General features: G+C 44.3%; 1 protein-coding gene and 1 long non-coding RNA gene across 2 annotated transcripts in view; both read left to right on the top strand.

Annotated features, from left to right (window-relative positions):
- Positions 1-605: 605 nt before the first annotated feature.
- LOC134175515 (uncharacterized) lies at positions 606-3,299 on the top strand. The gene is made up of 2 exons (XR_009969036.1): positions 606-746; positions 2,981-3,299. It is a non-coding gene; the product is annotated as an uncharacterized LOC134175515 (long non-coding RNA).
- Positions 3,300-4,922: 1,623 nt separating this feature from the next.
- ZNF704 (zinc finger protein 704) overlaps positions 4,923-23,216 on the top strand; it is a 101,242-nt gene continuing 82,948 nt past the window's right edge. Inside the window, exon 1 of the mRNA XM_062641555.1 lies at positions 4,923-5,266. Within this exon, the coding sequence (XP_062497539.1) occupies positions 4,985-5,266 (282 nt within the window). The 5' untranslated portion in view covers positions 4,923-4,984. The remainder of the gene's footprint in view (positions 5,267-23,216) is intronic.

Genomic DNA, 23,216 nt, shown 5'->3' with positions numbered 1-23,216 from the left:
GAGGCATAAGCATGTAAAATGCATGAAATTAGTAATTGACAACAGCCAAAATCTGGGGAGAGCCTTTAAAAAAGCTGTGCAGTTCCAATTGATGTTTGTTTTCTCACAGTCCAAGGATGGACTACCCAGAACTCCTTTCCATACCAGTAAGATTATTCAGAACTAGCCAATGCTTTGGAGCAGTAACTTGTCAGAGTCATAGAATCATAGAACAGTTAGAGTTGGAAAGGACCTTAAGATCATCTAGTTCTAACCCCCTGCCATGGGCTGGGACACCTCACACTAAAATACATAATGGCTGATTAATTTTTATGCTTCATTCCATTGCATGGCTGGCACCAGAGCTTCCTTCAAGCAGAAGACATAGCCTTATCTGCAGGGTAGCATGTCACTGCACAACAGCCAGACGCAGAAGTGACCTTGTGCTCCCCGATCAGTTGATGAGCAGGGCAGAGGCATGTAGCAGAATGGATGATGTTGCTCACTGAGAAGGGGGTCAGGAGTTTGCCACCTCTCCTTTTGAACAGCATCTGGTAGACAATTTTCTGTTTAATATTGTCAATCATTCCCTTGTTCTTGAAGGTGCCTGGCTGTCCTCCCAGCTGGAGTGAGAACTTCAGCGATCACTATAAAGCAAAACAAATGCGAAGTTTACAAAGGGGGTGTGGAGAAGGCAGGTCCCCAAATAAAGAAGTTGGCAGGGACTCAAATGCCTGGGATTATGAGAGAAGTGGAACACACACACGGTTAGTGCACATGCTGGATTGAATACTAAAGCTCAAACAAATACATTTGTTGCACTCTGAAAAGTGAAAAGTGAAGGGCTACTCAAGCAGGTTGTGTTTAAAAAAAAGATGGTGATTGAATGTGCAGAAAATTGAGGGTTTCTTTGCTTCCTTTTGTTGCTAGACTTTTTTTAAAGCCATGGAACTGCAGCATAGCATCAGTCTGGGAGGAGGTAGGAGCAGAGGGCATCTTGCCTCTAGTGATAAAAAGCTGGCATTCATGGACAAGGGGAAAAAATATTCAGAGATGAAACAAAATAAATCAGGAAATGTATTTTTTTTGCAGGCACATCAGAAACAAAAAGAAGTGGAAAGAAAAAGCAGGGCTAGCCAAGGCAGGATTCTGGCTGGTCCAGAAAACTGCACACAGCTATGTATCTGCAGGCTTGTGTGAGGCAAACTACAGCACACCCCTACCAGCGCGTGGTAGCCATGGCTAGTGCTTGTTGCTGGCAGCTGCACTGTTGATAGATCAGGTCATCCCTGCTGGAAGCAGTTGTGGGACCAGAAAGCAGGATGGTTATGGAGTAATGCCTGCCTGAACGTTATGGAAGAATCTCTGCTTTCCACAGCAAAAGGAACTCTCCCCAGTGTGGTGTCAGGCAAGCTGTGCCTGCAGTCATGATCACAGTACAAAGGAGCAGTAGCTGAATAGAACAAAATGTCAAACGGATCAGTGAATAATTATATTAAAATGAGAGGAATGCTTAACTGAGAGATGGACTGTATAAAATGTTTGGAGAAAGTATGTATCATAAGAAAACTCTACCAGATTTTAATCAGGAGAAGTCAATGCCAGGGAAAGTTACATTTTTTCAGTGGCTAGCGGCATGGAACTTCCCAGTAGGTTTCCTGAAAGAAGTTAGACAATAATTATTCAAGATGAACTGCAAAGCTGTCACTGTAATTCACCTTTACAGAATGTTCTAGAAAAACTTCTGTAGGGGGATATATACTTACATATAATTATCAGTAGAATTGTCTTGTATGTCTTAGAGACATTTCTTGTTTGGAAATATGAACTGATTGCTAAGGTTAGAGGTGAAGAAGCATCTGAAACACTTGTGCTGTGTTGGAAAGCTGTGTACACGAAGGAAGTGTGAATGTGCACATTAACTTTTAATAAGCTTGGAAATCATTGACATGTGAACAGCTATTACTACAGCCAGAGTGTGTACTTTCATTAGACGTATTATGCTGTAGCACAATCAGGAGCTATCTCTGTTGAGTGAAGTGATACCATATTACTCACACAAGTTTACTTGATGTCAGGATGTGGCTGTGGGCCAGAATTGTTCAGCAGTTCACCCCAAGAGTGCTAAGACTGAGTCTCAGGGAAAAAATGTTGACAGGTACGAGTGGATTATGGCTTGTATTTGTCTCTTCGCTATTTGTGAATGTAAAGACACTGAGGAGAACTGTATCTAGGACTCCCTGACCATCCTTAGAAAAATTCCTCCATAACTTGTCTGGGAATCACTGAGAGGGAAATGGGTTCAGCTTCAGCTCCATTCATACTGCAAGTCAGACAGACTGGAAGAAATGGAGCAAAGTCATTTCTATCTTCTGTGTGTATCAAATATTGTGAGAGAAGCTATTCTTACTACAGCTCCAATCTGGCTCGCCTTAGAAGTGCTAGAAATCTTTAACCAGTCTGTTGTAGAGTTGTCAACACGGGCATCTCATTGCATTTGATAACCCAGCGGAAATAAAAAGCATTAGCAGCTCAGATTACTGATCAAAAGTCAGTATTCCTCTCTGAACCCCTTCCCAGGATTGCCCTGCCTGTTAGTGAACTCTGGACTGCCTTTCCTTATCCCTACTGCCCCCAAAACTCTTTTGCCACCTCTCCCTCCACCAGAATTCAGATGCGCTATTCCTCATCCACGCTGTCCAACTTTTCCAGGGCTCACCTACTCTCCTGCTCTGCTTTGAGAGCTGAGGGGCCATGATCTGCTGGAGCCTTACGGAAGGACAAGAGACAGCATCCCTGAGGAGGGGGCAGCCTCCTGCTGGCCAGCAGGCAGGACTGGGATGTTTTGCATGTCCCTAAGAACCTGCCTGAGCCTCTCTGCCTCCTGCCACCATGCTCCCAAAACAGAGCCCAGCTAGGAGTTTTTGAAACGATTGTTGCTGAACTGACAACTGAAAGCCTGATGATTATTGGTTAACAGTCTCTTTTTATGTTCACCCAGCAAAACCTCAGGGCAAGAGGTGTCAAGTCAGCTGTATTTTACACAGGGTTCCTGGAACCAATGTGATGGAATGGCTGAATACAGAGTTCAAACAGAGGTTGAAATGTGAGCAGTGCTGGAAGTCAACAGACATGTCTGTGCAAGCCCAGCTACTCTTTATCATCACTACTTTCCACAAGAGATCCTTTGGTCTCCATTGTGTCATTTGTGGTGTTCATGCTAGAAAATATAATCCAATCCAGTGATTAGGTGCATAGAATTTCTAAGGCTGGTTCTGGTTTTGCTACAATTAAAACATGCAGAGCTTTGAGAAAGTCAAGGAGTCTCTTCATGCGCATCCCAGTATGTGGCTGATAGGAGTGGGACCTTCAGTAACAGGATTATAATCACATATCACAGATAACTGTGAACACAGGCCTCTACAGATGATCACCATTGGGTTGAAGTGATATTCAAATGACATGAAGTATTTCAAATAATTTTAATACTAGGACGTATCTGAATGATTCAGTTTCTGTACCTTTGAGGTACAAGTCTGAGGGAACTGAGAATACCATTTAAATTCATGGCAGAATTCATGTTTAAGGCAAAACATAAGCATAACTTCACTGTCAAACTGGAAATCTTGGAAGAACAAATGAAAACAACTGGTTTGTGGGGTTGGGTTGACATGTAAAGTAACATATCTTTAAGAATGGGTACTGTATTATCCATCATTTCTCACATAGAACATGCTGCATGCTATATTCTGAAATGAATAAATACCATTACTTTTTGACAGGAACAAGTTAACCCAGCTTTAGAGGTGAAGCATGGCCCCATGCTGTTATGTGTACATTTGGCCTACTGGCACCTCTCTCAAATAGAATGTGTGTGGAGAAAGGCACTGAGCACTGAAAAGGGAATTACTGTCCTTCACTGGTAAATAGAAAAGAATATATATGGCTCAAAAATAACATGTAAATACAGACTTAAAGCTTATATGTAGAGGAACAGGTTAGAAAAAGCATGTGACAAACTGAAGTCTCAGTTAACTCGGTCTCAGGAGGCTTTAATAAATGGTATAGAAGCCGATAATAAATTTAAATAGTGACTGCAGTAACTTAAAACTCTGGAAACTATTAATTTAAAAACACTTTTCAGAAAGGTATTTTAAAGCTTAAAGTGCATAAGTACTACAACTTCAACAGGAAATTATTTCCCTAGCTATTGCGGGTAGTGTTCTCCTCAACAGGGTGTTAATTGTTCTGCTTTTTCGTATTGAACCTCCCTAACCCCCCAGCTCCTTCTCAGCTTTTCCCCCCAAAAGTTCTATTTCTCCCATTCATGTTTTCTGGGGAGAGGTGAAACCATTTCATGCCACCCAGGCCCGGGACACCTGCCCGTCCCGCTTCCCAGCCCTCCTGCCGTTCGCGCTGACTAAACGCGGCGGGGTGCAGGAAGGGACGCGCCGGCGAGTACGGACCTGCACCCTGCTCCCACCAGGGCCGAAGCCGGCGGTCGGCGCAGCCGTTGGCACTCCGCAGGAAAACCGGCCCGCGGTTGCGGGCGGAAGCAGTGCGGCCCCGGCGCTCCGCACAGCGCCTGGCGGAGCCGCGGCCGGCGGGAATCCAGTCCGGGTTTTGGTGCCGGGGACCGGCGGCGGATAGGAAGGGCGAGCGGGAGCAGACCCCGTACCGCGCCCGACAGCCGGACCGAGCCGGGAGGGCAGGCCGGCGGAGGAAGAGGAAGGCGGCTGGAGCAGGTGGGCGAGCGGCGGGGCGGCAGCGCCGCCACCGGGCCCGCCTCGCCGCGCCCGCGGGCCCCCATGGCCTCGCCGCGCCCGCCGCACACACCCACCGCCGCCCCCCGGTGAGCGCCGCCGTCGCCCCTGGGGCTCGGCGTTGCCGCTGCGTGCCCGCGGCGGGGCCGCTACCCGCAACCGGGGCTGAGCGCGGCGGGAGGCGAGGCGGGCAGGGCCAGGCCGGGCCGGGCCGGGCCGGACCGGGCGGAGGAGGAGGCACCATGCAGGCGCGGCGCTTGGCCAAGCGCTCCAGCATGGGCAGCCGGCGGCTGAGCGCCGGGCCGGTCGCCGCGCAGGCGGACGCGGGCCGGCTCCCCAAGCCCGAGAGCGCCTGGAGGCCGCCCCGGCGGGAGGGCTCCGCTGCGGCGCTGGAGGAGGAGGACGAAGACGAGGATGTGGTGGTGGAGGTAGAGGAGGAGGAGGAAGAAGAAGAGGGCGGCCTGGGGAGTCCCCCCCCAGCGGTGACCGGACACGGCAAGGGTCCCCTCCGCGGGAGCCTCAAGGTGCGTCCCCGTTGGGGGGTGAGGCGGGAGTGCGACTGTAGCGGCAGCCGCCCGGCCCGACTCATCTTAGTGCCGGTGGAGGGGTCCGGACAGGGGTGCCGGGCTGGCGGGGCGGGGCAGGCGGGTTCCCTGAGCCGGGATGGGGGCAGTCTCTGTCCCACCGCGGCTGGGTGGCTTGCGGCTGTCCGCGGGGCTGTGAGGGGGTGTGAGCCGGCTGTCGGCGAGGCGGTCCCCGGCGCGGCCGGGTGCTGTGGAGGGGGGCCGGTGAGGACAGGCCTGCGCCCAACAAGTCCCCGGGGAAGCGGGTGTCCGGTGCGGCCCGCGGGAAGCCGCGGCGGGTCGGCCCGTCAGCTCCGGAGCCCGGCGGGGCGTGGGGGGGGAGGGCGGTGCGGGCAGCTGGGCTCAGAGGCGGCGTGCGTAGGGAGTCACTGGTGTCTGGAGTAGTTTGAGTACCGGACGTAAAGACTTTAACTGGGCAAAGTGCGGGGCTGCTGGGGGGGGGATGTGCAACCTGGCCTTTTGCCATGGGGGAGGTTTTCTAGACTCGAGTCGTGCCCACCGGGTGTGTGGTGTACGGGGAGGGTGGCCGTGGTGAGGAGACATGGATGGGCGGCGAGTGAGAAGTTTCTAAATGCAGCAGCACTGTGCGGAGGCCCGAGTGTTATCAGGCTGTCCTCTTGAGTTCGGTGCGTTTTGGAGGACCCTGCTGAGCACAGTCGCCGGCTGAGATCCTGCAGACTAGGCCTTATTTTATCATGATGGGTTTCCTGTAATTATTTTTCTCTTGGGATAACCTGGATAGTAGGGTTAAATTTGTGTGTAGGTAGGTCTGTGGAGGATTTATGTGATAGTTGTTCACTGGGTTATGGAAAATAAATGTGCATAGAAGTTTAAAGGGTGTCCATGTGGATTTAATTTTCTTTTTTTTTAAAGATAGATGCTGATCCTTACTTAACAAGAACTAGGTTTGTTCAGCCTTGAGAAAAAAAGGCTCGGGGAGACCTTATCAAAATGTTCCATTTTTTAAAGGGTGGCTACAAAGAAGACAAGAGACTCCTTTTTTACAAGAAGTCACATAGAAAAGATGGGTAATGGGCACAAGTTACTCCTGGGGAGAGTCTAGCTGGGGACAGGTGGAAAATTTTTTAACAGTGAGAACAACCAGCCACTGGAATAATCTCCCCAGGGACATGGTGGATTCCCCAACGCTGGACACTTCTAAGATTCGGCTGCATAGGGAGCTGGGACATCTAGTTTAGGTCATGCTGTGCTTAGACAGGTTGGACCAGATGATCCTTGTGGTCCCTTTCAACCTGGTATTCTATGTTTCTTTGGTTCTATGAAGAGATCAGGGTTGACCTAGTAGTACTGCTATCTCATAAAAAAAAAACAAACAAAACTGGAACCAACCAACCAACAGAAAAATCCCTAAATTAAAGCAGCAGCAGAAGTACAAGTTATCCCCATATTGTTTCAGAACAAGTTTGTCCTGACAGTGGCAGGATAAATCTGCCCTAGTTGGGTTGCCGTAACCTGTGCATGTAGCTCTTCAGTGAGTCTGTCAAAGGCCATGAGATGTGGTTATGGTCTGGCAGTGTCAAACTGTCCATGCTGAGGCCTGACAGGCTGGGACAATTTTGTTGCTACAAAACCTTTTGACACTTTATTGTTAGCCTAAGGATGAAGGGCACCACAATGGGCTTCTCGTTCCATCAGTCTTCCCATTGCGTGGAAACTCTAGGTGGTAAAGGAGGCTCAGAGACACTTCCCATGTGTACCTAATAGGAAAAAAGTATGAAATTATCAAATGGAGCACAATAATCTGAAATAGCAACTGGATTACATTGGTATAATCTGCATTTAACATGGATTATTGGAGTATACTGTTCTCTTTGTCAGCCCTCAACATGCCTTTGAAGAGTTTTATATATATATGTATATATATCCTGCCACTGCTATAACAAACTTTTTCTGAAGCAGTATGGGGATAACTTGTACTTTCACTGCTGCTTTACTTTACGGAATTTTCTGTTGGTTGTTTGGTTTCAGTTTTGTTTGGTTTTGGTTTTTTTGTTCCTTTTTATGAGATTACAGGGAAGACCCCAGCGGGACCATAGCAGTACTACTAGGCCAACCTTGATCTCTGTTAATACTTACATTAAAGGTTGCTGGTGTTTCTGCTTTGCACTTAAGACTATATGTGCATATAAGAACATCATGCTTGCATGTATTTACTTCCCTGGACAGTGAATCTGCCTCATAGATGAGTAATGTATATTAAGATACTTCTAGTGTACCTAATAAAAAGTCATCTTTGGTTAACAGGTGCAGGTATTTACCCTCTTTAGGTGAATATTTCTAATCATCATGACCTGCTTGGGTTTTGTTTTCACTCTGTATACTTTTCAGTACTATAAAATAAGAAAACTGTTAAAATTTAATATTTTAAAGAAATTGTCTTTGGTTTCTGTATGTTTCTCTAGGGGTTGTTGGTGTAGGAATACATAAAGTTTAAGGGTTCTTCCAAGTAATTTTAAAGCAGCAGATTAATCTTGATTGAAGTTGGCATAAAATGAATGCAGAGGTCCACCTGCAGAGCTACAGGAGAGTAATAGGACTAGCATGATCTGGCTGTGGTTTGTCAAACAGGATTACTTTCAAATGGAGAGCTGGCATAGAGTTAGCAGCACTTGACTCTTGCGCCTGGCCTTCCAAGTTGGGGTCTGGGTGCAAAGGGAAATGACAGTGTGTCCACTGCTGAGAGAGGGCATAAATGATTGCAGCATTCAGTAACCTTCAGAACAAGAGACATCCTGAAGAGCTTCAGAATTTAATCACACGTGAAAGCAATATGGTCTGTGTGCTGGTTTTGCACTATATGCTATCCAGATAATGCAATTAAAAACCAGCACACAATGATTTGGGGTCTGGTATTTTTACAGGTGATGCACACATGCACTAAATGTCTGTGCCCTTGGGTGGAATAGAATTTTAAAGCTAGAGGTTTCATGGGCTCCCCACAAAATCACTTCCATGAAGTGCCCATATGTGGATGAATGCATCATAGGGCCTGCAAGGGAATTAATATGTTTTTAAAGTACCTGAGAATAGTTAAGATGAAGAAAGTACCAGCACCATCAGGTCACAGCTGTGTTGCCTCCACCAGAAAGAAGTCCACGGTGTTGGTTGCACCACTGGTAGTCTGGTTTTGACCCTCACTTTTAAGCATGGGGATAGAGAGGAAGAAGTACTTTATAAAGACAAATCTTACTTCTCCAATATCTACAGTCTTGGAAGGAGAGAACAGATGCAACATAAAAGTGGGTAAGAGAGACTGCTGGTCATGGGAAAGATGCAAAAATTGCTTCTTTATATTGCTGTAAACACATAGATGTCCAGGTGGAGGACACTGAAGAAAACTTTTCTTGCTCTCCTTCCCCCTGCTATTCTAACACGATGCTGGAAGAAGCATGAGCATGCTGTGTGTAGCTGGTGAGCAATGGCAGAAGATAGCCAGAGAGTCTTTCAGAGCCTGTAAAGCCTTGTTGAGATGTGCTGGGATTTCTTACTGCGTCAGATACTAGTTAATTCATCTGCATAGGGAAACAACACTAACGTGCTGATTATACAGACTTATTGTGCACATGAAACTCTATCTGTATAACCCATATTGCTGCTTTAGCTACAGCTAAATTTCCAGCCATTTGAAATTATATGAAAAAGAGTAAATAGCCTAATTACCAGTACTTAGTCTTGAAACGTGGATTAATTTGCAGTCCTGTTTATTTCATCTTTTGTATGGAGCTTGATTTAGATACCACAAGCAGTCACATTAATACCGTGCTGGGGTTAATTCATTCCATGGAAACTGCTGGGTTTGGTGATATGGAGAGAAGGTTTTGAAGTAGGGTCCATCAGTGGTCTGCGATGCTGAGTTTATCTGGTACTTACACACAAACCCCGGTGCAAGTAGCAGAATTACACTAATTTGCCCGTAAACCACTGGAGTGCTGTGATTGAGGATTTGGGCCAGTAATGGCACGGGCTTGTGATAACTTGCCACCATGTTGCAGTGTTTTCTTTACCGTTGTAAATAGTAAAGGAATTCATGCTTTCTTCTGTTTAGCCCAGGTGAGCTGCCACTTTATGTCCAGTGCAGTTGCTGTACGCAGTTTCAGAGTATGGATGCAAGATGTTTCTAACCTAGCTGACTATGGGGACTGCTCATGTTCCTCAGGCATTATGTTGCCATGGTCTCTGCTCTTACCTTAGCATATGCACCCATGAAATTACCCATTCTAGATATTGTCTTGTGTGAGAGCACCTCTTGGTAGTTCAGAAGGATGAATTTCCTGCAAATGGATTTGTTCCTGCAGATATGCAGCTCCCAGAATCATGGGAAATTAGCAGATGAAGAGTCTGGAAACTAAAGGCCCAGAGAGCTGTGCTGCGATGGCAGGAGGAATATGAAAGCCCAGGCTGCATAAGCAAGATATCAATTTCATGAACATTGGGTTCCGTTTTTCCCACCTTGCTAAGAGGAATTTGCAACAAGTACAAAGTACAGAGTGCATGCAAGTCTGTGCCAGAGGTTTCATAAGGGGGTGGTAGGTACTGGTAGGGGTCTAGGTTAATCCAGGAAAAAATATGCTTTTGGACATTTTTGTGGCTTGATTTGTTTTGGGTTGGATTTTTTTTTTTTTATTTATTTTTTTAAGATAGAGACATCTGTGTAATATATAGGATGTAGAAGAATCATCAGGGTTTGTCTGGTAGAAATGAGTTGCCTATTACTTACATGAGTTCTTTGGCTGGATTGAATTCACTCTGCTCCTTTGCTCTTTTTCTCTGCATTCTAAAGCCAGGTGTGAATTCATTGTTGTCCTTTCAATCAGACTTTCAGCTTCAGCTTTACTGTTTGAATGGACTACAGACTTGTCTTGGGCAAAACATACTTTTTGTTTTTTGCTTGATTATCAAAGTGCTATTTAATTTAGCTTGTGTGTGTGTGTGCAAATACATTTTAACAGGCAACTTGCAAAATGCAAACTTCAAGTACCAGATTTGTTTAGTGGTAGAGAGATCTCTAAGGCACATTAGGATCTTGCATGCTAACCTAAGAGTAAACTGAAATGTTTCCTCTCAGACTAATAATGGTATATTTCTATAAATACTGCTAGTTATTAGAACACCAGCACTCATGTTCTCATCTTGGATCCTGTTAGTCTAGGCTGTTAGTCTAGGCTGCATACAAACTCAGAGCAAGCATGATCTTGCTCTACCCTCTTCTGCAAAGTTGAAGAGTAGCACAAGAGATAATAAATGGATACTGGTGGACTCTGGGGAACAACTAAAGGGGGAGACAAGAGAAGTAGATGAATACCAGCAGTTTAGCCATGGTTTTGTAAGTAGATAAACTGAATTAATTTTTAAGTTTCAGACTTCATTTTGTTTCTTATAGACCTTGAGTGAAAACCTGGCTGGTGGAGTTCTTATGGAAACTGCACAACTAGACTTGGGATTTTTTTTTTCTTATTAAAATTTAAAAAAGTTGATATGTAGTGTGGATTACTGGGGGTAGAGCTGAGGGTCTTGGGCTTGCAAGATGTTTTTTTTTCTTAACTCTCCTGTAATAATGAATGGGAGTAATTTGCAGATGATCTTTGATGTAATTTGTTGTTGTTGTTTGTTAGAGCAAGCATAACCACTTTTCCCTTAAAAGGAATTGTATTACAAAACTGTAACTATGTGAGAATAAAGAGGTGCAGTGTAGCCATGAACAGTTTTGATCCTTATTTGCTAGACTGTTTTCAGTCTAGGATGAGTTCAGTTGAGAATGATCAGTTGGCTGCCTTCAGATATGCAGTCCGTACTGGTGGGTGGAGATGTGCTGCTCAGTATTTATCACAGAATGGTTGAGGTGAGAAGAGACCTCTGGGGGTTACCTAGTCTAGCCCTCCTGCCTAAGCAGGACCACCAAGAGCCAGTTGCACAGGAACATGTCCACTTGGTTTTGGAATATTTCCAAGGTTGGAGACTCCACAACCTGAGACAGTGCTTGGTCACCCTCACAGTGAGAAAGTGTTTCCTGATGTTCGGAGGGAACCTCCTGTGTTTTATTGTGTGTCTGTTGCCTCTGGTCCTGTCACTGGGCACCATTGAGAAGAACCCAGTCCTGTCTTCTTTGTACCCTCCCTTCAGGTATTTGTAGACATTTGTAAGATCCCCCTGCGCTGCCTTTTCTCTTGGCTAAACAGTCCCAGCTCACTCAGCCTCTCCTCATAGGACTGGTGTTTCAGCCCTTTCATCATCCTGGTGGCTCTTTACTGTCCTCTCTCCAGTATGTTCCTGTCTCTCCTGTGTTGGGATCTCAGTACTGGATGCAGCAGTCCAGATGTGGCCTCACTAGTGCTGAGCAGAATCACCTCCCTCCACTTCCTGTCAGAAGCTTTTTGTGGTGCAGCCATTCACCGTCTTGCTACAAGTGCAGATTGCTGGCTCAAGTTCAACTTGGTGTCTACTAGGACCTCAGGGCCTTTTCTGCGAAACTGCTTTCCACCTGGGTGGTCCCTAGCATATACTGGTGCCTAGGATTGTTCCTCCGCAGGTACAGGACTTTACATTTCTACTTGTTGAACTTTATGAGGTTCATGTTGGCTTACCTGTCAAGGCTTCTCTTGATGGCAGTGTGACTGTCTGGTGTATCAGTCACTCCTCCCAGTTTTGTGTCATGTGCATACTTGCTGAGGATGCACTCTTCCTCATCATCCAGATCAGTAACAGAGATTTTGAACAGGACTGAATGCAGTTTTGACTCTTGAGATATACCACCATTTACCATTTACTACTTTGTGCTGCTGATCAGAATCCTCTTGGCCTGTCCATTCAGCCAGGTTCCAACCTATTTCACTGCCTGCTTGTTCAGTCCATACATCAACACCTGATATATAAAAATGTTTTGGGAGATGGCATCAAAAGCCTTCCTGAAGTCTAGATAGAAAATGTCCACTGCTCTTGCTTCATCTACCAGACCATTCATTTTGTCCTAGAAGTTCATCAGGCTGGCCAAGCATGAGTTCCCCTTGGTGAAGCCATGCTGACTACTCATGATGCCTTTCTTGTCCTTCATGTGCCTGGAAATGGTGTGTTGGATTAGCAGCTCAGTCATGTTCCTGGGAGTCAAGGTGAGGCTGACCAGCCTGTAGATCCCTGGGTCCTCCTTCTTGAAGATAGAAGTGACATTGTTTTGCATCTGAAAACTAAGTATTGAGAAAGTGCTTTTCATGGTCTGGTAACTAACATTTGTAACGTGTCTTATGACAAGTGTGGACGAACAGATCATCTGTGCCTTTTCTGACCCTGTGCTCTTTCAGCCTCGCTTTTGACCCAAGATTACAGAGAAGCCTAACAGTCCTCTGGGACTCTTGGGTCCTACTTTGTGTTTTCCCAATGCTAGATTAGCAGTTTCAGTGGTATGAGAGCACCAAAGAGATCTTAGCAGACTGTGAGATAAATCTGTGCTTCAAGCTGTGCCACTTGGCCATCTCAAAAGTGGGACCTTTGCTGCTTGGGCATGCACTGGTCCTTGTTGGTGTCTGCTCTGTAAACACTGCTGTAGATTGAGCAATGATGCTTTTTTCTATTGTTTATTTTTCCCTCAGAATGAGAGTGGTTTATAGTTGGCTTTATAATACTTCCAAGCAACTTACTGAATTGCTTATTTCTAAAAATGACAAGCAGCTTGACCATTCCTGCTGCTTGAGGCCAGCCCAAAGACTACAGAAGGGTGGTAGGCTAAGAGAGAAACTCTTATTACTGTTGTTGTTTATTTGATGAAATTGAACAGGAAATACAGATTGAGTAAAAAGAGCTCCTATGGTGACCAGCTTCAATTTCATGAACTTGTACTGCTGTTTTTCACTGTAGTATGTTGCTGAACAGAGCATGTAGGAATTTAATGTTATTGCTGTTACTGAACAGTCTGTGATGGGATCACTTTCACTGCTCTGGCACCTTGCCAAACTTTCAAAAATGATGATTGCATTGACATTTGTCTCATTGTATTGAAAAGTACATGTGTGGGTGGTATTTGTTGTTTGACAACAAAACTAATGAAGACAGGAAACTGAACAACTTCTGTTGCCTGAACTTTGCATAAAAATACAGATTTTTATTTTTTTTTATGCTTTTGCAAAACATAAAGAATCAGATTTCCATGAAATCCTGGCCCAGCTGAAGTTGCAGTGCTCCTCTGGCTTACAGAGCTGTATAGAAAAAGCAGAAAAATGAGAAACAGTGGGAAACACTTGCAGCAAAGAGTCTGTAGAACCTGTAACTTCAGTAAGGTGACCCAAGGAAGGGCTTGTCAATCATCTTAATAGTGCAGAGGAAAAGATGGGATATCACAGCTAAGGCATGCATAGAGAGGAAAAGGAAGGCGAGAAAAGGAGCAAGCCTTCCTCCTTTGGAGGATAGCAGCCATTTGGTTGTTCGGGTTCTTTGTGAAGGCCCTTCTGCCATGCAATGTGGTTGCATCCCTATAGTGGTTTAATAGAGGGCTGGTTTCGGGAGTGGCTGAGGAGAAAGAGATCATGTTTGGCCTCTGCAGGTTTCTGCTAGTGTTACTCCATTGCTTCCAGGGGATAAGGAGATGAAACTCTGTGGTATTACTCTGCTTAGTCAGATCCCAAAATAAACTCTTTTTTTGGCATCTCTCCCACTCTGAACAGGAAAACTGTTAAATGTTTTTGTCTGGAGCCAAACATAGACTTGGGAGAATCTCTTGTCTGAGTGCAACACTCCTTGCTTGTTCATCTCCTCTGGAGGACCATGCTTTCTACTTCCAGGCTTGGAATCAATTAGAGGAGATAAGGATGTGTGCTTGATTCTGATCTTGTAATAGTTCCCCTAGGCTCTCAGCTTCAGGGATCAGCACTGCCCCTTCAAGCTGTCATTCACAGTGCCTATTTAATTCCAAAGTTACAACAGTTGGATACGTCTGTGAACTGCCTTGGTATAATTTCAGTGAAATCCAATCATGAAAAAGAAAACAAAAACAAATGAAAAAGAGCAAAGTCTCTTTATTCCCAGGATGTTAAGGTTTACATTTCAATAACCTTTTAAGAGATGTAGGATATTCAGCATCTTATCTCAGCTGTCTGCTTCCAAAGTCAGACAATTGCTTCTGACCTTAGAAATCTCACACCCGTCTGTACCTTATTTGCAAGAAGTCTTGAAAGTAAAGCTAATATGTTTTTCTTTTCACTGGACATACTTCACTATATGTCTCTGTATAGGCAGAGGAGGGGGGCTTTCAAATGCAGATGAAGTGATCAAGTGTTTCTTACTGAGGAACAGTGAGTCAGCATTTCCAAAATCTTCAAAGTGTGGGGAGTTCCCCACTGCCTCTTGCATGGTCTGTTTTTTGGGAAACTCTGCTTGCTTGATCCTGAATAAGATGATAGAAGTGATGGTATTTCTCCATTCTGCTTTGAGCTGCTGCTGTCCTTACTGTTCCCAACCCCCTGAGCAAAGGAAAAGAGAAACAAGTAGATCTTCAGCAATGAACTCAAAATAGTAGAAATGAAAGATATTTTATTTGCACATGAAATTTGGTAAATAAAGAATAGATCGATATTTCTGTTTGTTTGGTATGTCCATGAGATAGTCCATACACAAGGACAGTAGAGTAGAACACCTGATTTGATGGCACGTATTAATTACAGCTTGTAATTAGAATAGAATCATAGAATAATTAGGGTTGTAAAGGACCTTAAGATCATCTAGTTCAACCCCTCCTGCTGTGGGCAGGGACACCTTATGCTAAATCATGTCACCCAGGGCCTCGTCCAACCTGGTCTTGGACACTGCCAGGGATGGAGCATTCACAACCTCCCTGGGCAACCTATTCCAGTGCCTCACCACCCTAACAGTAAAGAATTTCCTCCTTATATCCAATCTAAACTTCCCCTGTTTAAGTTTTAACCCGTTACCCCTTGTCCTGTCACTACAGTCCCTAATGAAGAGTCCCTCCCCAGCATCCCTATAGGCCCCCTTTCAGATGCTGGAAGGCTGCTGTGAGGTCTCCACACAGCCATCTCTTCTCCAGGTTGAACAGCCCCAACTTCCTCAGCCTGTCTTCATACGGGAGGTGCTCCAGTCCCCTGATCATCCTCGTGCCCTTCTCTGGACTTGTTCCAACAGTTCCATGTCCTTTTTTATGCTGAGGACACCAGAACTGCACACAATACTCCAAGTGAGGTCTCACGAGGGCAGAGTAGAGGGGCAGGATCACCTCCTTCGACCTGCTGGTCTCGCTCCTTTTGATGCAGCCCAGGATACGGTTGCCTTTCTGGGCTGCAAGCGCACGCTGCCAGCTCATGTTCATTTTCTCATCAACCAACACCCCCAAGTCCTTCTCTGCAGGACTGCTCTGAATCTCTTCTCTGCCCAGTCTGTAGCTGTGCCTGGGATTGCTCCGACGGAGGTGTAGGACCTTGCACTTGTCATGGTTAAACTTCATGAGGTTGGCATCAGCCCACCTCACAAGTGTGTCGAGGTCCCTCTGGATGGCATTCTTTTCCTTCCAGCATATCAACCGAACTACACTGCTTGGTGTCATCGGCAAACTTGCTGAGGGCGCACTCAATCCCACTGTCCATGTCGCCGACAAAGGTGTTGAACAAGACCTGTCACAACACCGATCCCTGAGGGACACCACTCGTTACTGGTCTCCAGCTGGATATTGAGCCATTGACCACAGCTCTTTGTGTGCAGCCATCCAGCCAGTTCTTTATCCACCGAGGGGTCCACCTATCAAACTGATGTTTCTCCAATTTAGAGACAAGGATGTTGTGTGGGACAGTGTCGAATGCTTCACACAAGTCCAGGTAGATGACATCAACTGCTCTACCCCTGTCCATAAGTTCTGTAGCCCCATCATAGAAGGCCATTAATTACAACCATTAATGTGGTAGAAATAAGAACAAAAAAGTTTGTTTGAACTTCCCTGCTACCCTGCATTAGCATGCTTGTTTTTATTTCCAATTCCAGGTTTTTTAAGTTTTACCAGAGGTGGCCAGCAATCTCCAGGTGTACCTCCCAACTTCTGGCATTCAGTGCTTGTTGTCCAGCCCAGAGCACATTTCCAGTCTCTCTCATGTGCTGTGCATGGCTGCAGCTAGCCTCAGTGGCACTGGGCACACTTCACACTGCTTTTGCTGCAGGAGAGGTGAGGGAAGCTACCTTCCTGGCAGTTCCCTTCCTGCTTGCACAGCCAGGCATGTAGGTTGCTGCAAGAAAATGTGATAATTGTTTTAGTTCATTCTAAACTCACTGTTTGTGAAATCAGTAGTTGGGAAGGCAATTACGGGTGCCCATTCCTGGCCAGCAAAGCCCTTTTTAGCCTGGTGGAGTACCTGAGTTCTTGATGGTGAGTGTGTTTAGAAAACCTTGAAATGCAGCAACAGAACTGCTAAATGAAAAATGAACCCGTTTTTTTTGCAACTATGAACCTCCACTTTTCTTCTGTTTAAGGCTCTCCAAGATGGTTTCTTAATTTTTATGTTTCTAGGCATTGTGTTTCTCAGGAGCTTCTTTTATTTAAGAAAATGAAAACAGGGCTGAAGCACTTCTGCTGAGATCCTTACAGAGATGCCATGACTGTGGGCTGTTGTCCATTTGAACCAGCTAGCCAGTTTCGCCGAGCAGTGACTGCAAGTTATCCACTTGCATGTGCAGCATATACAGAACACAGAGCAAGGATTTATTTCTGTGAGACTTAAACATTGCAAGCAAATTTTGAAGATGCACACATTCACTAAGTAATATTAATATTTCTAATTGCTACTGATTGGTGTCTGATTATCTTAGAAGTCATGTCATGTACTTTTCTGCAAGGAACTTGCTATGGGTATATATGGGATGAGAAAGGGAGTTGCCATACTTTCACATCTTTATCCCTTCATGTTCATGTTGTAGAGAGAGAAAGGCTCAAATATCTCTGAATCATTTTTGTTTAGATCCGACAACAGTGTATGGGAAGTACTGTAGCTTCCCAGTGTTCCTCACTGTCTCCCCCTCTAATATGAGTAACACCTCTCTGTCCAGTTTTAATAACACATATGCTTCTTGTGCCAGTTAGTGCAGAATTTCGGATGTCACAAGTTGGTTATTGTTTTATTTGGCATTCAACAGGTATCTCTATGGGTACTGAATTTCACATGTGGGACTGAAAGTTTCTGTCATTTATCTGGATAGATGCTCTATATTTCAGTAGCACCTTAGGCTGGTACTGGGGCACATGGTTTTTTGGAGATAAGTTGTATTTGGCTTCATAAACACTGACATACACCTGATGATGAAAAAGGTTGAAGTTTTTTGTTAACATCTTTGTTGCTGACATGGACAGTGGGATTGAGTGCGCCCTCAGCAAGTTTGCCGATGACACCAAGCTGCGTGGTTCGGTTGATACCCTGGAGGGAAGGAATGCCATCCAGAGGGACCTCAACATGCTTGTGGGACCTCACCTGGAGTATTGTGTGCAGTTCTGGTGTCCTCAGCATAAAAAAGGACATGGAACTGTTGGAACAAGTCCAGAGAAGGGCACGAGGATGATCAGGGGACTGGAGCACCTCCCCTATGAAGACAGGCTGAGGAAGTTGGGGCTGTTCAGCCTGGAGAAGAGAAGGCTGCGTGGAGACCTCCTAGCAGCCTTCCAGTATCTGAAAGGGGTCTATAGGCGTGCTGGGGAGGGACTCTTCATTAGGGACTGTAGTGACAGGATAAGGGGTCACGGGTTAGAACTTAAACAGGGGAAGTTTAGATTGGATATAAGAAGGAAATTCTTTACTGTTAGGGTGGTGAGGCACTTGAATGGGTTGCCCAGGGAGGTTGTGAATGCTTCATCCCTGGCAGTGTTTAAGGCCAGGTTGGATGAAGCCTTGGGTGATACAGTTTAGTGTGAGGTGTCCCTGCCCACGGCAGGGGGGTTGGAACTAGATGATCTTGAGGTCCTTTCCAACCCTAACTATTCTATGATTCTGTGATTCTAGCTGACTCCAGTTCTTGGCGCCTTACACTGTATTTTGGATCCAGGCAACATATATGTTTAAATTTGTATTTTAATAACTAGAAAATATATTCTATGGGTAGTTTTGTATACTCAGTCAAATGGTGAAGATAGGGACTTTGTCCTAGCCTGGTTGAAAATAAATACTACATTACTGTAGAATAGTGCATATTATACATTATAAAGATGTCTTACAGTGACCTTAAAATGAATTATCTTCCATATTGTTAGAGAGCAGCAGTTTACAAATGCTTAGAGTGATTAGATTGACATGGTTTATGCGTAATAAGCAACTGCCGGTGAAGCGAGTAATTAAATGCAAAGTATACTCGAAAATGTAATAATACATTGAAATTCAGGGCATATTATTTCCAAGCATCATTACGAGAATCTGTCTTATCTCTTTGTATTCCAGTATGAATAGGGATTTCTGGCAAAATGGAAATTCAGTGCATTCTTTCCGTCCAGTGAGGACGCTGTTTTGGGATGGCAAAAATTAGAGCCATTTTACAGAAAAAAGCTCTGTTACGGGAACTTGAACTGGAAATACTGTACAAAGTAGTAAGAATAAACAAAACCATTTGTCCGTCTGTGGATTTAATTTAAATACTTTTTACTTGTGTGATGTTATCTTGGTAATAAGTTCAGTCTTTCTCATTGCTGCTTGTCATATTTTGCTGTGAACTTTACTCCTGATTTCTTTCTTGTTCAGAAACATGGCTTATCTCTGTCCCTAGAGCATAGCCTAGCTGTTCAGGCTGGCCTGAAAAGAGCCTTGCAGTTATTAAGCTCTTGTTTTGGCTGAAGATTTAAAATGTGTATCATGTTAAATAGACGCATTTAATTCTTGTTTTACATTAATACACTAGGCTGGAATATGTTGATTCCTTCTTTTGCTTTTTTTTGAGCTGCATGTTTGTTCTGTAGTGGATAAAAACATTGCAAAAGCCTTGTTTAAGAAGAAAAAAAAATAAAATCCTGTGACTTTTGTTTTCTTAACAGATGGAAGGTTTATTGGCAGTCCCTAACATTTAGCATGCTTACATCTATTTCAGAAAATGGAAAGAGTTGGTCACAAAGTCAGAAAGAAAAAAATGTTTATACAAACCAGCAGTTATCCAGCACGTTGGCTGGTGCTAAACTGGCTTGTAGCTATTGGTGTTTTTTTAATTGGTGTTTAATCAAAAGAGTTTTTTGGATAGAATTAGACCAACTGGTTACATAGTAAATCAGATGGAAATCTTAAATCCTTATCCTGAACTGTGTCTTTTTTAACAGTTGCATGGTGTCAATAGTGTACATTGGCCAAGGACTCACAATTCATAGAATGGTTTGGGCTGCAAGTGACCTTAAGATCATCTAGTTCTGACCCCCTTGCCATGGGCAGGGACACCTTCCACTAGACCAGATCGCTCCAAGCCCTGTCCAACCTGGCCTTGAACACTGCCAGGGATGGGGCAGCCACAGCTTCTCTGGGCAACCTGTTCCAATACCTCACCACCCTCACAGTGAAGAATTTCTTCCTAATATCTAATCTAAATCTCCCCTCTGTCAGTTTAAAGGCATTCCCCCTTGTCCTATCACTACATACTCTTGTGAAAAGTCCTTCTCCAGCTTTCTTGTAGGCCTCTTTAGGTACTGGAAGGATGCTTATAGGGTCTCCCCGGAGCCACTTCTCCAGGCTGAACAAGCAGAACTCTCTCAGCCTGTCTTCACAGGAGATGTGCTCCAGCCCTCTCATCATCTTCATGGCTCTCCATTCTGTGACCCAGCTTGTGCCTTTGAAGAAGTTTTTGACATGTTTGCACTATTAGGTGTTGAAAAGTCAGAGGAGAGCGGGTGGGAAGGCTGGTGGTGGCTGAAAAGCAGTGGAACAAGTAAAGCCAGATCAGCCCCCAGGTGTGGGGCAGTGCCAGAGCAGAGCTCCAGCAGGGAAGGTGCATGTAATACTGAGCTGTTGTTTCCAAGCAGAGACATATCAAAAGTTTCCCTTGCACAGGTGGTTATGGAGAGAAGTTGTCAAAGGCAGATGAGGGTATCTGCAGACAGGAACAAAGCTAGTTTTTAAAATCTGGACGTGGTTTGTAACTCCTGTTTCTGTGACTGAACTTCCAAGTGATGTCAGTTGCCTGTGGCCAGGTTGCAAATGACTCGGTTGAAATTAAGTTGAAGGTTGCTGATGGCTTAAGGGTGAAAATATGCAATGAATTGCATAGAAAAACTGTTAGCCTATTACAGAATGGTTTATATGAGTGACAATCTAAGTGTCTGGAAAAAACTGGATGTGTTTTTATCAGCAGTTGATGCTGAAGGCAGTAAGGTGGCAAATACAGAGATGTAAGAAAAGCCAAACCAGAAGCACACAGGATAAAAGTGGAGTTTGAGAACAACAAGGGAGAGAAATGTGAAGTATTTGAAGTAAGCTGAATTAAATTGAAGTTACAGTGTTAACATCTGGCTGTCTGCAAGACAGGCTGCTTCTCTTTGGACTAGACCTTCCACAAAATTTCTGATGAAACATGCTATGGACTTACAACACCACAAGCCTCAAAGTGGTTAAAAGAGTGTGAAGGATCTGTCAGGGGAAAAATAATAATTCCTGCTTGGTTATTGTAGAACAGTTACAGGAAAAATATACTGGAAATTGTCCATGTTTTTCAGAACTGTAAGTGATGTTGAAGCAGAGCTTGAAAGCAGCAGGGTCCTGATGGTTAATCAGTGTGTTTGCCAAGAAATGATCAGTCTGTGGCCTTTGGCACTCTGCACATCAATGTCGGCTTGTGTAGGTGATTGGGTTTTCAGCAAAAGACCCTGTATCCTTCAGTTTAGGGCAGGTGTCTCAAGTGGAAATGGCTCCTGTAGACATGGATGAATTAAAACAGAAAAATTGCCTGTACAGCAGGAGAATGCCACAAGAGAGTGGCCCCCAAGGGAAGCTCATGGCTTTCTCTCGTGATCACCTGCTTTTGAAGCAGAAAAGATTCTTTATCTGCAGTTGCTCTCAAGGGAAAGTTTAGAAGGAGATTAATATTTCCAAACATCTGTTGAAAACTGAAGGACTAGAGGAGAGTTAGTCTGAGCATTGGATTTGGTCTTCTGCTATTTTTGGCCATTTTAGCCAGTGGACCTGGGACTGTTTGGCTTTGACTAAGCACTTGCTTCTGTGGTTATAGTCACTTCCGTATGCTTGCATGGGGCTGGCTGTTAATTATGGCATATTGACATATGAAAACGAAGCTGTTATTTGACTATATTTGAACTGTATGTGAATAGGTTATATGGTATCACAGTACAAGTATTCTGCTCTTTACGGTTAGGTTTTATTTGTACAGCTGCAGTCTGAGCCTGCGACCTTTTGTCATCACTGTTTAGGTCTGTAAAGAAAACTTGATAGTGTATGGCACAATATGTTTGCTGAAACTGAATAAGATATTATAGTTCCATAAATTGAAGGGGTTTTGGTTGTTTTGTTGTTTGGTTTTTTTTCGGATTGTTTTTTTTTTTTCCTTTGGTAAAATCATGGATCTATTGGGTTAAAAAAAAATCAAATCATCCTGATGAATACTGTGTTCAGTTTAGCATTGGAGAGTAGGAAATAAGGGAGGCTGCCCCTGTGCTCTCAGGGCTTTCTCCACTATGGGCTGTGCAGAGCAAGGAGGAAACTGCTGGGTCCTGCCTCATACATGCGCACACCAGCACCCTGCCAAGCACAGCACATGTAGCTGCTCATGCCCTGCTCAGCACCATCCTCTGCACTGGATAAGGTGGAAACCCTAGGGAGGGAGGAAATGATGCGTGGTTATGCAATGCAAGACCATATGGCAACGGAATGGATAGAATTCGAGTCTTGTAGGTACCTTCATTTGCATTATATCATTTCTAAGGGCTTGATATCAGAATGTGGCTATTTTCAGGTTTTGGGGGGTGTTTTTTGCTTTAGTGTGTCACTTCTAAGTCAATTCTGTTGAAAATTGAAGGGAACTCAGCATCTGCTAAGATCCTCAGACCCTAAAAAACAGGCTTACTGTAAACCTAAGAATATTTTTATAAAATAATCCTTAAATCAGAATTAAATTTATGTTGTTTATAAGTTTTCTCCTAATTTTGTGTGATCACATGGTGATTGTTTTGTCTTCCAGGCAGATTTTCTTGGTAATGTGTCATCTATTTGTGTGTGAAGATGTGTAAAATGACTAATTCTTTCTACTGTTTACATTCATAAAGGAACAGTTCTAGTTTTGTTCTTTAAGCAATGTCTAAAATGTTTCTGTGGAAACACTAGAATAAGACAATTGGTCTGAAGTATTTATAAGTTAGCAATGTTACATACTTTACCGAACAAAACAAAATTACCTTGGCAAGGTTGTCTTTCCTGTGAACTTAAAATTGCTTGTGCTGTTTCTATACCTGCCAAGGTCTGAAAGCTAGAAACAGGGAGGTATGTGGAGAGAGGACCATATTTTTATACATTTTTATGTGTAAACATATACACATATATTGGTAAACTTTTTGGATGATGAAAAGGAGTACAGGGAAAGAGTATACACAGGGAATTTCAGCTTATTGGTGGGGGTACTTTCTGAGGGCAACACATCCTCGATCTCTCCACTGTAAAGATCAGCAATAATGTACAGGCATCTACAAGTCCAGTTTGCCAGTCCTAGGTGTCTGGACTTCTCCAAGATGGTGCATGTGTCATGGAAGTACCTCTGCTCACAGTGGGACAAGCATCTATTTTGTTGGGTCGTATTGTGTGTGGCTGTTCGGGTTGCCTCCCTGGTACATCTCTTGGACTTACCACAAGTTAGCAGTTAAAGCTCCTGATCTTAAAAGCACAGATATCTAGAAATAACTCTGTTAGCGGGTGTTTCTGGCAGGCAG

The sequence above is a fragment of the Pezoporus occidentalis genome, unplaced genomic scaffold, assembly GCF_034315485.1.
Source record: "Pezoporus occidentalis ecotype Australia unplaced genomic scaffold, CSIRO_AGI_Poc_V1 ctg69, whole genome shotgun sequence".
In the NCBI taxonomy this organism is placed as follows: Eukaryota; Metazoa; Chordata; class Aves; order Psittaciformes; family Psittacidae; genus Pezoporus; species Pezoporus occidentalis.
The sequence above is the reverse complement of the archived record's forward strand: the minus strand, read 5'-3'. Positions and strand labels throughout refer to the sequence as shown.